Here is a 17,024-nt window from a genome sequence, read left to right as displayed (position 1 = left end):
ATAAATTTAATAGATCAACAAATAGATTTAACAATTAAGCACATTTTTAGAATATGTTGTGTATTAGTCTCAAAAATTGAATATTCATTTAAATGACTTAATGACCAGTGCAATATTTTCTTGTCCAACACGTCACTTGACAGAACTTGTTTTCAGTGAGTTCATTTAGGGGAAAAGAACATGAGGCAGTTCTTTGTAGACAGTTGTAAAGGTGGAAGAACCTGTTGAAAAAAAAAATCCCTGGGATTCTAAAATAAACTAGATGAAATCCTGCTATAAATCAGCTACTTGAAAAATGAACAAGATTGACTAAAAAGCCTGTTAGAGTTGCTGCATTTAGCTAATTTGCATTTACAGTGGTTATCGAAAATATTCAACCCCCTTGGATTTTCTGCCATTGATGAACACAAAACACACTACATTTTACAGATCCTTCTAAATTACTTATAAATATAAGACAGAAAATAAGTGATTGCATAAGTATTCACCCCCTTTTATTATGGCACATCTAAAAAGGCTGTGGTGCAACCAAATATTTTAGAACTCACATGTTGAATGGAGTCCAATTAGGGTGTTTTACATCAGTTTGTGATAAATATACTGTACTGTACCTGTCTCTGGTAGGTACCACAGTTGATAAAGTACATCTGGGATAGGGTTATTGAAAAGCGCCAATAAGGGCAAAGGTATAAGACAATTTCAAAGAGATTATACAGTACAGTATATCCCCAAAAGCACAGAAAAGTCCATTATAATGAAATGTAGAAAACATGGCACAACCATGAAAACTGTGAAGAACAGGGTGTCCTCAAAAACTTCGTACCAAGGCAAGAAGAGCACTAGTCAGGGAGGTCACCAAGAGGCCTGTGACAACTCTAAAGGAATTACAATCTTCTATAGCTGAGATGGGAGAAACTGTGAATATGTGCATATGACAATTACCTGTTAACTTACCTGTTGGGTGCTTCACAAATGTGGTCTCCATTGGACAGTGACAAAAAACTCACACCTGGGATTGTGGGAGATTCTGAGTCCAAGTTGAAAAAGATTCTATGGTCTGATGAAACTAAAATTGACCCAAACATAACAGTGAACATCATCCTGAGAACACCATCTTACAATGGAGCATGGTGGTGGCAGTATCATGCTATGAGGAAGCTTCACTGCATCAGGGCCTGGAAGACTTGTGAAGATAGAAAGAAAAATGGATGCAGCAAAGTACAGAGTAATCCTGGATGAACACTTGCTGCAGTCTGCAAGAGACATGGGAGAAGATCCATCTTCCAGTAGGACAATGATCCAAACATATACTGTAGTACAGCCAAAGGACACTGGAGTGGCTCAAAAAGAAAAAAAGCCAATGCACTGAAGTGGCCCAGTCAACACTCAGACCTTAATCCAATCAAGAATCTGTGGCAGAAGTTACTGTTCACCAGCTTTTCCCATCCAACCTGAGGGAGTATGAGCTATTTTGCAAAGAAGTATCCAGATGTGCAAAGCTGATAGAAAAAAATCCAAGAAGACTCATGTCTGAAATTTCTGCCAAAGGTGCCTCCACCACATATTGACTCAAAGGGTCAAAATACTTGCGCAACCAGTTATTTTCCTTTTTATATTTACAATTAATTTATAGGAATCATTAGAATATTTTTCACTTTATAGTGTTTTCTGTCAATCAATAGCAAAAACTCCCAGTAAAATACTTTATAATTCCATATCTGTTACACAATAAAATGTAACAAAGTCCAGGGGGGAAGAGTACTTTTGATAGCCACTGTAAAGTGTAAATATTCTATTAAATTTTTCTATGGTTAAGCAGGTAAAGGAAGTTTATTAAGGACGATTATTCAGGTACGGTTTATAATAAGAGAGTGGAAAGTACAGCACTATTACTTACAATTTAGATTTCATTCCTTAACTTTTACAAAGGCTGGCTTCCTCGCAGTCTGTTTCAAACTTGGCAGGAGCCTTTCTTAACCTTCCAAACAGGACATAAGCAAATGTTCAACTGTTCAAAGAACACATTTTCCTTTTCAATATTTGGGTGCACCCTGAAGAATTCTTGCGGGGGCCAGTGACTCCTCAGTAGGCCCTAGCTACAGTATACCAGTTTCTCCGCTAGTCCTGACACATTACATTCACTGAGTGTTTATTTGGAGAACATAATGACAAGCATACAGCATAAAAATGATTAATCAAGGTAACACAACATGACATCATGACTTGGAGATAAGGTTATCTGACAAGCACACCTTAGCTGGTTTCCTAGGCAACAGTATAAAGGAAGTGAGGGCGTGTCAAAAGAGGCTTTACTAAAACTGTCCTACTATTGTCATGCCTGAAAAACAGTGTATAAAGTGATTAGAATTACTAAAATCATTACTTCATGTTCGAAATATTCCTTACATTCGACACCACTTTCTAGTATAATTGTGGTTATAATTCAACAAACCATAACAAAAACAACAATGAAATTCTCTTGTCATCACTTCACCTTGAGCTGTGCCAATAAATCCAGGACCAGATTCTTCCTGTTCTGCCTTCACTTTCTTGACAAACTAATCTGTGCCACTGTGCACTGTTTAATGTCACAGCGGCACAAACAGAGCCGTCGACACATCATTCATTAACCCACTGAACGTCAGCCACCATTAAAAATAACCAGGCCTGACAGTTCTAGGGTTTCAGAAGGACGCAATTTCAAAACCTTGCTTAGTAACTCTGACAAACTGTTCATTAGGAATCTTTCAGCGGCTTCAGCAGCTCTGCCATTTATACCGTAACTAAGGCTGTTAGCATCTGTTTTACTCCAAGCAAAGTCAAAAGGTGCAGGGCTTTGAGGAACTTCTTCATTCCCGCAAGAATTTTCCCTGTTACTTTGCATACTGAGAAATGTCACCTTATTCCAGCAAGCTGTTACAGTGCTTTCTCCATGCCAAAACACAGAGCCTCAAAGGACATGAATTAATCCTGCATTTTTAGTGATGGCTCTTAAAAGGCGTTAGATGCCTGAGGCACCTGAAGCCCAAGCAACAGAAGAAGGAGAAGTGATATAATGGTGTTGGAACCAAGGACTGTGCCTCAAAGTCAAGCTCAGCTCTTAGCAGCAGAAAAAGCTTCCTGCTGTTGATTTCTTGGCTGTGGCCAAGAGCTTATTAGGATGAGAAGAGGACAAATGCATGATTTGGAAGGTGGATTTATCGTAGCACAAAAATGAATCCAGGCAGTTGCCCTTATTGCCATTGTCTAAAACGTGTTATTTATATCCGTTGATTAACAGCAATACACAGAATTTAATAAACCTGTAAAATAAGCACAACTTTGAATTAGTTTTATCAAGTGCTTGTGATGAGGCAAAGCCTTGAATGCTGGCATGATCAGCTCAGACTTGGCCTTAAATATTCAAAAACAGGAGAGTTCATAGTACTGCTGTTGTGAAAGTGTCTGGGACATTTTCATTCCGGGGTCTGACAGGGAATTTATGTATGGTGCATATAGAAAATATAGGGAAAGGTATTTCAAATCAGCCAGCAGCACCCTGTGTCATCATGATGCAAGCAAGAACGCTAGAGTACGTTTGCAAACAGCTGTCATGTCTGCTGTTACAGCCTATCTACCCCCCAAAAAACTTAAAACAGGAAAGTAAAACTTCATTTTTAATCATTGCTTTTATCAGCAGGAAACCTCAGCTAGAATGACCATCAACCCTGGATACCAATCAAATATCAAATAAAAAACTCTTCTTCTTAACAACAGCATGAAGTACTAATAACAGGGACACAGTAATTACCATTACAAACTGTGGTTGAACAATTCACAACCAGATTAGGGTTCCACTGTGGTGCTCTTCCCTGGAGAACAATGTTTTAATTAGATTGCACAAACTATGTTTCATTAGTGTTCTGCAGAGTGATGACTACTACACTGTTTAATTCTAATTTAAAGAAAAGCAGTGCTGTGTGCTCCACCTATATAACTTTACATAACTCAATTCTATTAAAATTTTTACATTTTTTGCAAGTCTACACACAATTCCGAAACATTAGAAACAAGTCACTTTTAGAACTAGAATTCAATACAGGTCCTGCTTACCACTTCATTGCTTAAATTTTATTTCTTCCATTTTCACTATCCTTTTACCCATTTATGATATCTATAAATATTTTAAGATGTCTCCAAACAGTATAAGATCTGTATCTTCAATTCCAGTCACTCTGTATATCTCTAATTCAATTTTAGATATCTTAAAATGACTTAGACACCTTACTTAGGAAAAAATAAAACATAATTGGGAATGATTGCCAGATATCTTGAAAGGGTAAAGTCAGACTGGCAAAGAGTGTTTTGGAGATATTTTAAATTGAGTTTGTGATATCAGAATTTCATTTTAAGATATACGCAACTGATTTATGAATGTTCTATATACAGACCACACTCAGTGGTGAACAAAAGAGAAGAGCAATCACAATACAGTAAGTTGATCAGACCAGTATTCTTTGTGTAAATGCAGTCTCCATTTAAAATTTTAGAATTATTAGTAAGGCACTAAAATATTTCTTTGAGACACACCGATTATAATAATTTGGATAGCATACTCGCAGTATTTATGAGATAAAATCATACAATAAGACTTTTATTTAAAAGGCTACCATACATTTTCCTGTAAGTAAAGGTATTGTCCTCAGACCTCACATGTTGTGTTGAAAACAGTTATGAATCTAAAGTTAAAGTTAAAACGTTATGATGAACATACTGTAGATACAATGATGAATATAGATACAAACACTAATTAACTCAATTTAAATCTGTATGGTTAATTTAAGAGTTAATAAGTTGTCTGTATTTTTTATATTTCTAACTGAAATATATGAAATGCAGCAACAATCAATACCATAATTATTGTTTAAAATAAAAGAGTCTACAATAATTTCTTAGTAATAACTTTATCAGACACTGAAGTGTAGCACCTTTCATATTTTGTATTAGCAGTCCCACCATGCAGATACATTGGTACATAATTGGTATAGATGCATTGGTACATAAAAATATTATTTTCCATCATTCGAAGATAAAAAGAAAAGTGTTTGCACTCCCATTTCCAAAAACAGAAATGGAAATATTTTTTCCTTTTAATGAGTTGTCAATTATTTTTCTTTGCACATCCAGCTAATTAGAAATGACTAATTCTTAATCTGTTCAGTTTACAGCCACATCCCTGGTACGAGCCCATGAGCACTATGAGGTCAATAGCTTCATCCTGAGAGCCCAACGTGACACTTTACCTAACCCCAGCAGCACACAGCCAGTTGTGCGCTGCCCCCTCTGGCTAACTAAATACACTGCAGCCCAGATTACAACAACGATCCCTTGACCTACCGTCCAATCTGCACTCTGAGCAGTGCACCTACTGTGTCACCTACTCTGGAGCTGCACACATGGAGAGTTTCAGATGGCTGCAAACTGCTGTACTCTCATATTGTCCATTCACCCAAGGAGTAAAAAAAAAAGAATCTGGAATCACTACATTATATGTATAGATCACAACTGGAGTTTTCTTTCTGAATAATTAAGAGTATACTCAAAAGGTTGTGGGAGTCTGGCCCAAGCTACCTACCCATATTTTCTAAGTCAATTCCATGCTTCTTTCAAGAAACAGCTGGATAAGAGCCTGGGATGAACTTGATGGTCTAAATGCCCTCTTCTCATTTCTAGACTTTATCTTCTTGTCTCTTCATACCTCAAACATACTCCTAGTGAAAAAAATAGCATTGACTTTGTGTTGAAAAACTGGTCAGATTCATATAGAAAGCCATTGTGTATTCCATTACACATTAATTGCAAACTACATGAAGGCAAAGAAGTGGGCTACATTTTTCCATTTGGGATTACGCACTATAAACTTTTGTCTGTGGCATAATACATTAGCTGTATATCCACAAACTTCTTTAGTAAATCAAAAGATTTTTTTTCAAAGATCTGTCAGCTCAATCACCGTTTCGTCTGGCTGCTCGGAGAAATAGATATCTCCAACACCTTTTCAATTTCATGTGCTGCATTTGCTGCGTGTGCGGCTTTTAAGACCATCTTACATTGTGCAAAACTTTCTTTCTTTAAACTATGCTCCTCGCTGAAAAGAGCTGGTGTACTTTTGATAATAATACACAATAAGCTTCCCTGCACACTGAAAGCACCTGCACTTAAGAAGCACCTGTCAATTACCTCCATCAGGCTATTGTGCTTATTAGGGAATGGAAGCCACCTGCCCAAAGAAAGCCCTTCCCCTCAGTCCTGCCTAGGAGCCCCTGCCATCAGGTTTTAACATTAATCTAATTATACAATCAAAAGAAGAAAGAAAACAACAGAAGCCTTAGTCCATCCTCATTAAGGCAATGACAGAAGCTGGAGACAATGCCTAGAGTTCTTGTGCAGAGTTTTTCCCCCTAACTTAAGGCTAAGCTATTGTAATATGTAGGACATCTGAGAAAACAACACAAAAAAAAGCATGACCGTGAGCAATCTACTGTAAAGGTCATACAACGTGAGTGCCAGGCTACATGAATCACAAGTTTCTCCAAGAGCTGGTAGCTCAGTGCAGGCTCCCTGAACAAGGTCACAGGTCCGACAAACCTGCTTAAGGATTGGTTGACTGTGCTCTTCACCAGCCATATGATAGCATGCTAAACAAGGCACTTCAGTGAGGAGCTGTTGTCTGTTGTGGCACTATTCAAACAGGTTTGACCCTCCACTAGTTGGAATCTGTCCCTGCCCTCAGATACCATTGGAAATTTATTTAAAAAACTCAGACTTTTCTTCTTTCTTAGGAGTGGTATTGTGCGGGAGGCAGTTTTTTTTTAACAATTTGATCATTACCCTCTGCAAACGTTAGATAACAGGGTTTACTAAAGCTTTTCAGATAACATCCAGGTTGTCTCAATGCCTCTCCAGAAAGCTATTAATATAGAGAGAAACCCTCACACAGAGAACTTAGGGAAATATTTCAGTCTATATAATGTCCCTCTGAATTCAAAGCTAAAGCTAAAAAAATCAAACTTTATTTTATAGAACTGTACAGATCAGATTGTTTACATCAATCTACAGTATGTACAGTAGCTTTATACTAAAAACTTTAAAACATTTTCTGAAAGTATCAATATATTGTGTTGAGTACAATGCAATATCAGACTGTATACTGTACACCTGAATTTACTACATGAATGTATTTTCACACAAGTATTTAGAACATAACACCCCGAAAGTTTTCAAGGAGCTAGAATAAAGTTCCCCTAAGCAGGAGATGAAGTAGAATAGTAGTTAACAAACAGCATAAACTGAAATATCAATGGGAGGATGAGTTACAGTATGTGACCTAAAAATCAGTTTAATCAGGCTAGAAATGTCTGATATGGCTATGAAGAGACAAAATATGCTGAAAGGTGATAATAATTACAGAGAAATTCGGTAAAATTGGTCATCTAAGAATTGCTATAAATTAATCACATGTGCACTTTCTTTTGAAGTTAGTATACAGTATTTTCATACAAATCACGTGTTCCAACTTGAGTCATGGTGATACATTATCAATCACTCTTGCTTGCTTGTTCCTGAAAAAAATGGAAGCTGATGGATGGCAAACTCTAAAAGGACAATGCTATTCTATTTTTCATACTACATAATAGCAATAAAGGATTGGTGTAGAAAAAAAACATATTCTGATATCCCAGCCATTCATCTCATCAGGAGTAGATCGCTGTATAAATGCAAAATACAGGAGCAATTGGAATGAGAATGAGATTAAAGTCAGAATCTTCTGAGATTAATTCAGGTTGTGTAAAATATAGTGATATTGCTTTCTTGCTTCTGTGAGTGTTGTTTCCTAACCCCCAGACTGCAAACGCAGTTGAATGTAAGACATGTAAGACATGCTTCAGTTAGTGAGACTTTGTTTTGCAATACAGCACTATGCTGAAGATTATATTTAAGCCACAAAACTGATCTTCAATAGGGCAGAGTGACAAATATTATTTCATATAGGTGAAAATGTTTTGAATTCAATTACAATTTCCAAACAACTTTTAAACTCCAAAGTATTTATTATGCTCTGTAGGATAGGATACACCCTGCCCATTTGGAAGAATTGTGTAAACTTGTTTTTGAAAATAAATTAAAATCAGTGTACTGAGATGTAATCACAGCTGAAGTAAAAGCTATGAAAGATTTTCTCTATTTTTCAAACGTGAGCTACAAAGAGATGCAGGTTTCTTTAATTGCCATGTTAAAATCTGCTTTTCTGCTTTATCTTCTATGTAGACCAAACACTTCAGGGCCTTGGTTGCATGTTACAAACAATTTACATGCTGCAAATCAGTGAATACTGATGCTGAAATTGCTGACAGTTCCAAATGGTCTTTCGTCCAGGGGCTATAACAGGACAAGGGGGTCCACAGCAAGAATAATATAAGGATCATTGTCCTGGACAACTTGACAAGCCCCCAGCACAGTCTAACTGGCTGGAGAGTGGCTGGAGAGTAGCTCTGCTCAACTGTGAAGCAATGATACTCCAAAGTGCTCCTGTCACCCGCTGTGAGTGTCAGTGTCACTGTGATTCAAGTCAGCATACAGGCAAGATCACAAGACTCCCCGATTAAATACTCTTCGTCACCTGACGGCCATTGCTTTCCTGCTTCCCATTCACAAGTCCAAATCAATCAATACAGCATTTTTTTCCCATTCATAAAATTTATTGAGATGTAGTCTGGACTTCGAATGATACAGCTTCATACATCAAGGCTAAAACAACTATCAAGATACAAAAAAATCACACTAACATCATTTCTAGTGTTTATTAGTTTCGTTAATAATAGTTTGTGTTAATCAGGATGTTTTCTGTCTTATTTGTATGTAGGGATTGCACATAAAGTTCAGCAGTGGAACATAGCTGCTCTTTTTTAAACATTTCCTTGGCACAAGGTGCACGTATTTCTTTTTACAAATGATCCATGGACTGTATACAGTGACAGTCTCCAAAACATGCAGCTAATGTTAGTTTTATACAAAAGGAAGAAACATCCAAGGTTACCCTTTGTTGTAATTTATGGACACAAGATAATGGATTTTTTACTCTGAGGGAACCCCTTCCCGACCAACATTTTTGAAAGGTGTACTGAAACAAGTAATATAACCCGTAAAATGAAGCAAATTTGGCTTAATTTTTTTAACATTTTTGAAAACCTTGAACATGATTCTACATTTACAGTCACACACATCAATAGCTGACCAATTTGCACAGTGCTCTGAGATCCTTTGCTGAGTTTTTAGCATCCTTACAGAGACCAACTGACCTGAAGCATCAATAGATAAAGACTCTACAACCCATTTTTGTTTAATTGGACCACACACAGACTGAGGTACCATCTCTTTTTTCATTACGGAAGAGATTTATGATCCTACATGTCTGAGAATGCATCTCTTTTGTTCAGAAACTTCCACAATGGTGCACTGCTGGTATTTGAAAACACTGTGCTTCACAAGATGCATGACCACAACCCCTGTGTGAACCCTTGCAGTCTAATAAAGGTATCCTGAATGGTCAATGAATGACTGTTAATATTTGAAATGAAAGCATACTGTAAAATTCATAAATTGTCAGAGTAATTTGATAATTGAAGGTATTCACTTGAGGAGTACTCACCACGATGTATATTACAAAACGTAATATTGTAATCATCCAGTATAACGTCTGCACTATTCCTCACACTCTTCACTAGTTTTTGCTCCCTCCTAGAAGCTGCTATGATTGCGAATGCTTTAAATTTGCTTTTACTTCCCAGGAATGCCTACTTTTTCAAAAACCCTTGACTTTAAGGATTACTGACTACTGTAAAAAGTCTAGTAGACTGGCTTAAACACGTCAGTCTTCATATGTAGAAATTTGTGGCAGTGTTACCTATTCCTTTGCACAATACATCTCTGCTTTACAGTGGCCAGATTTCAGTACAGAATTTCTTTGCAGAAAAAACATCTCACACTGGGGTTTATTTCTATATAAAATCATATTTTTCATAATTGTATGTAAAATGGAGAAAGGTACCATTATAGTATAAATACAGTGTTAATCATCACTCTTTTCCAATAATTATCTTTGTTCTATAAAACACTAAAACAGGAGTCTAGGATATGCCTTGTAGCCTAGAGATTAACAGTTAAAATACAGGCTATGGGACCATTGTTCTGTGGCTAGTAGTTCCCAAGAGGTAAGAAGCTTCCACAAAGCAAATTAGCCATAAAGTCACTGGAAAGCACAGATCAGGAGAAGGGTACAAAAATATCAAAGTATCTAAATATCCCTGTGAGCACAGTCTCCTCAAGTATCATGAAATAGAAGTTAAATTATTACAGGTTCAATGTCTATACCCTGGTCACTCCACAAAGTGCACCTGTAAGGCAAAGAGGAAAACTCATCTCATATCCAACATGATGTTTGCAACAGAGAACCTGAGTAATTCTTCAAAAATGTAGCAAAAGCTGGTCAGCTGAGACCAAATTGTAAACTTAAGGTCTAAATGCCAAGAGCTACATTAGGTACCGACCCAAAACAGCAATATCCTCATTCAACAACATCCCAACAGTCAAACATGGCTGTTTAATGCTATGGGGATGCTTCTCCTCAGCAGAGATGGGAAAAATAGATGGAAAAAAGTACAGGCAAATCAAAAAGGAAAGCATACTTCGGAGTGCTAATGATGTAAAACTGGACAAAAAAATTCACTTTCCAGGAGGTGGAAACCCACAGCACAAGGCCGAAGCTACACTGAAGTGCGTTAAAAATAAGAAATGTCTTTGAATGGCACAAAGTAAAGTCCTGACTTCAATCCTATTGAGAAGTTGAAAACTTCTTTCCATAAACAAACCTCAAACAACTTGAGAGAGTCTGAGCAAATCTTCTGATTGGTGTGCAGGGTTAGTGTAGACTTATGCAAAAACACTTGTATCTGTAACTGCGGCCAAAGGTGCTTCCATGAAATATCGAGTTTACAGGTCTGAATACTTAAGCAATCATCATATTTTATTACTTTTGCTTTTAGTTCTTTCTGTATCTTATCCTAAGACATTTTCAGTTTGAGCATTCAGGTTTTGAAAATATTAAGTTTTTAAAAAATCACATGCATCAATTTGTAATATCACAAAATGGGACTTTGTAGTAAGGTTCTGAATAGTTCTGCAAGGCCCCACATGTCCTAAGCAAAAGGTGTCCTATCTGGTCATGCAGCACAGAAAAGGGAATCTTGGCAAAATGCACCTGCAGATGTGCAGATGTTGTCTTCATCATCAAATTGTATCAAAGTTCTAGCACAGGAATGTGGAGGTTTCTGCACAATATCAGGTGAGCACTTCTAAACAGAAGGCATCTAAAAGTTAGGGAACATAACTGATATTTATAGTATTTGAAAACAGGAACATATTGCACCCAAGTTTAATGCATCTAGTTTTTAAATTCTCAAAGATGTACTCTATAAGTGAGTACCCAGGCAGCCTTTCTATATTTTCATACAGATTATATACTGAGCTTTCATACTGAGAACATTATATGAAAATGAAGGTTTTGACAGTTTGTCTGGTATAAGTGTGAGAGACAACCCAGGACAACCAGCACACTTTATGAAGAAAAAAATGCTCATTCATTAAGTTCCACCTAATAGTAATCTTGATCTGAACTGCAATAGATGATATTATAAATATTGAACTAAATTAAAGTAAGCTTTACTTGAGTTGCTGCTCAAAGCTATGGGCACTTTGTTTAGAGCTGATTATTACTGTTGAAAATGTCTTATATTTCCCCAAAACTGGCTGCTAACAGGAAAAACATCACATGAAAAATCAAAAAGCAGTGCAACACAGATGGAAAAGCAAGAATCAGGAAAAGGTAGAAATATTTTAAGTGTCTGTAATCCTTCATTATAAGGTAGTCCATTGATCATTTATATGTCAAAAATATAAATAGTTTTTAATTAGGCATTTAAAATTAATCTGACCCCTGTCTGCAATAAGAGCAGCTTAACTCATTAACTGCCCTCAGTGACTATACTGTATTTTCCCAAACTCTTAACAATCCAGAATGTTAAGGTTGGCTATTGTCAACAGAAATACTTAAGGAAAATATTTTCTACCCAATAAAATGATCGTTGGAAAGGTTTTATGAAGGAAAATAATGTTTTATACTCAATTAAATGCTTGTTTCTACGTTTTGCATTCCCTAATGGCAACAGACTATGCCTTTTACTAAAAGTTATTTGAGTTAGTTAGACGCTAACACTGCCGTGTAACGAGGTGAAGAGTGAGTTGAGAGAAAAAAAAGGCTAATAAGTGTGGAGAGTGGTGGTGGAGAACTAGTGTTTGATTGGGACATCGAGAGTGAAGAGAAATTCGTTAGTGAGGACCTAGAGGGGTTTGAAAATGTACAGAAAGAGCAGTGATACAAGGAGTTAAAAAAACACATTTGTTGACGTGACTGAAATGAGTGGGCGAACAAACAGAAAAGAGACATAATATGGGGGGTGGCATGAACTGACAGGCAGGGAGAGTGTGCTTTGCAGCAGCAGGGGAGACTATGATGACATTCCATTAGGTCCTCAAAAGGTATGGAGTAGCACAGATGCTTTTTTCCCCATTTTTTTCCCTGATGTAATCACAACTATTGTCACGGAAACAAATAAATATGTTGAGGCAATTGTCCAGACTGGATTTCTTTTCTGAATGGCTAGAAGCCCCTAGACAGCAAGGAGACTGAAAAAGTTCTGGGAGTCAGAATAGCCATGGTTCTAGTGGCTAAGCCTAAAATCCCCAAGTACTGGATCCCTAATTCCCCTAAAGTCACGTCCTGCAGCTGCTTTCATCTGTTGGTGTCATTATTACATTTTAACAACAAAACACAAAAAGAAAGGGAGAAAGCATGGAATCTGCTTCTGCATTATCCTGAAAATGTTGCAGGAGTTTCAACTTGGATACGTTCAAAACTTTAATTTCATGAAATGTACTGCAATGTGATAAAATAAAAATGGGACAACCTTCTCACTGGGAATTTAGTAATTATGTAAACAGCAATTGTGAATAATGATTATCTGTACATGTAAAGTTCTCTTGGTTGTGACTCTAAATGTATTTATGTGTGGGAGTAGCAGGGGTAACACTAATTCATTCAACATTTATTTATGAATTATACTAAACTTCCCTTATCTTATTGTTAGAATTCAATATATTATAACATTGTTACTCAAAAGGCTTTTTATTGACAAATGATCTCTAATCTTATGTAAGAAATAGATGGAAACAAAACTCAGTGTATAAAGTGTTAATCCAATTACTGGTTTTGCTCTATCATAACCATTTCATTGCGCTTAGATATACTGTCCAATACTTTAAGCTACTACGCTACAGTACATCTGGTCTTGAAACAGGTATGAGAGTTGTAGTAAAGAGGCAGAAACAAACATTGGAAGCCTGCTAAAATTGCTTAATATATGAAAAAAAATTGATTAAAGCAAAAAAAAAAAACAAGTACTCTCACCATTTAGCTAAATCAGTGAGATTGTGAAAATTTAAAACATTGGTGGCCATATTGGTTTTGCAGACTGGAAGGGGGATGGGGTGAGGGTCAGTATTCTGGAAATTTGTGGCAGCTAATGAGTTAATTGAGTCTTCAATCATACATAACTTAATCCACAATGAATGGCGAAGCATTAATAGCTTTTGTTGTTATCTTTATATTAGTGTACCTGCTAAAATATTTCATATGGCTTTTCATCTAAAAAAATTAGTAAAAAAGCTGCACCTTTTATTGTATACAGTTTTATTTGCAGTACTGTGAATTGTGCAAGACATTCAGTACACCTATGTTGCACCTGACGCTATTTCAGCAAGCAACTTAAACTGCACAAAAACTCAATACAAACTTATCAGTTTTTGGTGATGATGCAGAAGACACTCATACCCCTGAAAGCTGTGTCTATGCCGGGGTCTTATTCTTCTGTTCCACTGTCCAGAGATAAGAGGTGGACACCAGTGCCATCCATGCGCTTGAAAGTCAATGGTCTACTTGGTCCAGTCCACTTTAGAGAAGAATGGATGTGATTTAATGTCCTCCACACCACCTACTCCAGCACCCAGCCTCTCAACGGGGTTGAACTGTAGAAGCTGCAGTAACAGAAACTCATTTCAGCAGAAAGCATTTTTATGTGCTATGAAGATCTGGGTTTGGGGATCATTCCTGCTTCACCATGTTAGTCATACTGTACATCACTAAGACTTGGTTTATTCGTTTATGAACTCTGGCCCTCTGCCTGTAAATAAAACAGTCTTTCTGTATGGAATTTCATTTCAAGGAACTCAGTCAGTAAGGGGAAAGTTAAGACTGGTGTGGACAAATTCAGAAAGTAAGCTGCAAAGTTTGCCATGAAACATCTTAAAATAAATTAAGCTGTGAATTTCAAAAGGTCAAGGAAACCTTCTGCATCACAACCAGGTCATGTGTAACAGACCTTTGCTCATTAGCTTTTTTCATCACACAAGAACTCTAAAATGTATAGTGTTACATTATCACAATATTTAGATAGATTTCAATGTATTAATTCCATCCCCCAGTTTGACTTAATTTTTGATAAAGAATTACAATATTTCTTTCCTTATTCAACTCATAGTTGTGGCAAAATATACTGTACATTTTATTACATATTCTAAAACATCACATGGATGCTAGTTGTAATCTTTGTGTGACAAAAAATGAATGTACTCCACACATTTATCCATAAAAGTTCAACATTATACGTATTATTCTGTATTTGCAGATCATTAACTTATACATCATCTTTAATACGCAAATCTTCATTTATTAAAAAAAAGAAGAGGCTTTGTTTTCATTACATTCTCCCACTGACTACCATCCATATTAAATAATTTTCTTGCTTATTAATGAGATACATTTTATAAGTATACAGATTTCATTTCAGTTAAATGTCTGGTCCTTGGGGATTTTATTTGCAATTACCAAGAGGGTATTCATAATACAATTTGTTACAAGGATTGTCTTGATTTTGTTTAACAGTCTGTATGTACTGTACTTGGTGTCATTGGCTTTATGAAATCGGCTTCATACATCATACATTGAGGTGATGCAGCCTAAAACCTAAATATTTTAGTTTTTATTGACAAAACTAGCAGTATCTTTTTATTCCTCTGTTCTCACATGACATGCTCAAAATAAATGCTAAATGTTTGTCTTCTCAGTTTAAACCAATTTTTAGATAAAGTGCAAGATGAGACATTCAAAAAACATCAATGGTACATACAGTACGAGGTAAATTATCATTATTTAAAATGGTAGTCAGGACTAAACATTATGTACGACCTCTATACTAGTGTATATGTTCAAATTCACTTTTTTTTAAATAAATCAAAATAAATCAAATTCACTTCAGAATATGCAAAGTCTCACAACAGCAAAATGAGAATAATATGCATGTACTGTATGCAATCCCATTTGTTTTCACCAGGTATATCTCAATTCTTAATGAGCTTTAGTCACCTAAATGCAGATCTTTCAGGAAATGTAGTACCTACTGTACAATGAGCTACAGTAGAATCTTTCTATAAGACATTTTGTTGGAAAAATGATCAGCTATAAACTTCTTAAATAAAGATGCAAAAAGAAAAACAAAACTGCTTTTCCTTTTGTACTTTTTGTTTTGCAAAATGTTTTCTACCTGCTGTACTAAGGATTTGGCTTCCTCTGATACGTAGTCTGGCATGTTGAGGGAGGTGTGCCGATTGATTCCTGCAGGATGGCACTGATACAGTGACTGGAAAAAGAAACAAAGACACAGAATTATTTTAAAGCTCCCTGAAACACAGTTCTGAAAGTCTGTGTGCTCTTCTTTTCTTAAAATGTAGAACACCAGCACAAGGTATTCATTGTTCTATCAACTGTTGCCATTTAAACCAAAAAGCAGAAATGCTAGGCTGGCACAAAGGCTGCATGATAAGCCTAGCTTAATGCAACATATCCCTGCAAAATTATTATTGTAACTGATGATTAATATATCAGTTCACTTCTGTAACCTAAAGGACGGATTTAATTAGGTAAACCATTGGCAAGCTCACTGGAAACTAAGGTAAACGTGATTTGTGCATCTGTTGGGAATTGTTTTGAAACAATCGTGGAAGTTAATGTTTGTAGCATTAAAGGGAAACATGCCTAAGCAGCGTGATGAAAACAGTTTAATTTGATTACCACTCTAAAAAAGAGACAACCATATTTCTAAATGTTGCATTCTTCACTTGTACTTCGAGAGATTAAAGGTTGCCCAATTTATCAGTGATAACAGCAAGATTTTAATAAATGGTCAGAATAGGCAAGATCATTTTGAATGCTCATAAACTGAACTTTAGGCAGTGTTGTTAGAATGCTGAGGGATAAAGTCTAAAATCGACTGCATATCTGAAGACTGCTGTTCTTGATAATTGTCTTAAAGAGTGCCTGACAAGGGCAGGCCTCGACAGACGCTAAGGGCACTGACGAGCTGCGTTAGTGTGGTGACAGCTGACTGGGCAGCCTGAGGGCCTGCAGAAGACTGGTTTTGGCAGAAATTTAATAAACCTCCAATCTGCCAGGATAACTGTGAGCCGATGCAGCAAGTAAGACGTTCAAGAGATTAAATGTGGAAGAAGAAATGTGTTAAAACAAAATGCTTAGAGATCTTCTACACGCTTGGATATCATACACAAAACAACTTTTGAAAGCCCTTGTGTTTTCTGAAGCATCAAGAATGTTTATGTCAAAATACAATACATTTCCGTTTAAAACTCTGGCCTAATTTTCTGGTAAATCAACATTAATTAAAAATCATTAACAGACCTCAGAAGAGCTTCATCATTATCTAAGCATGGATATACAATATACACATACCAGCATTTGTAGTGCTGCTTACTATCAAATATCAAATTGATTTTTCTAACTTTCTCAAAATCAATAGCTT

The 17,024-nt window shown here is 36.3% G+C and overlaps 1 protein-coding gene across 1 annotated transcript in view; it reads right to left on the bottom strand.

Moving 5' to 3' along the window:
* Positions 1 to 8,716: 8,716 nt before the first annotated feature.
* rps6kc1 (ribosomal protein S6 kinase B1) overlaps positions 8,717 to 17,024 on the bottom strand; it is a 94,843-nt gene continuing 86,535 nt past the window's right edge. Inside the window, exons 15-16 of the mRNA XM_088626225.1 lie at positions 15,753 to 15,848; positions 8,717 to 14,187 (exon numbers count right to left, since the gene is read on the bottom strand). Coding sequence (XP_088482351.1) covers positions 14,086 to 14,187; positions 15,753 to 15,848 — 198 coding nt within the window. The 3' untranslated portion in view covers positions 8,717 to 14,085. The remainder of the gene's footprint in view (positions 14,188 to 15,752; positions 15,849 to 17,024) is intronic.

This window comes from Lepisosteus platostomus, chromosome 3 (assembly GCF_059453375.1).
Source record: "Lepisosteus platostomus isolate fLepPlt1 chromosome 3, fLepPlt1.hap1, whole genome shotgun sequence".
Taxonomy (NCBI): Eukaryota; Metazoa; Chordata; class Actinopteri; order Semionotiformes; family Lepisosteidae; genus Lepisosteus; species Lepisosteus platostomus.
This window is presented reverse-complemented; position numbering and strand designations above follow the sequence as displayed.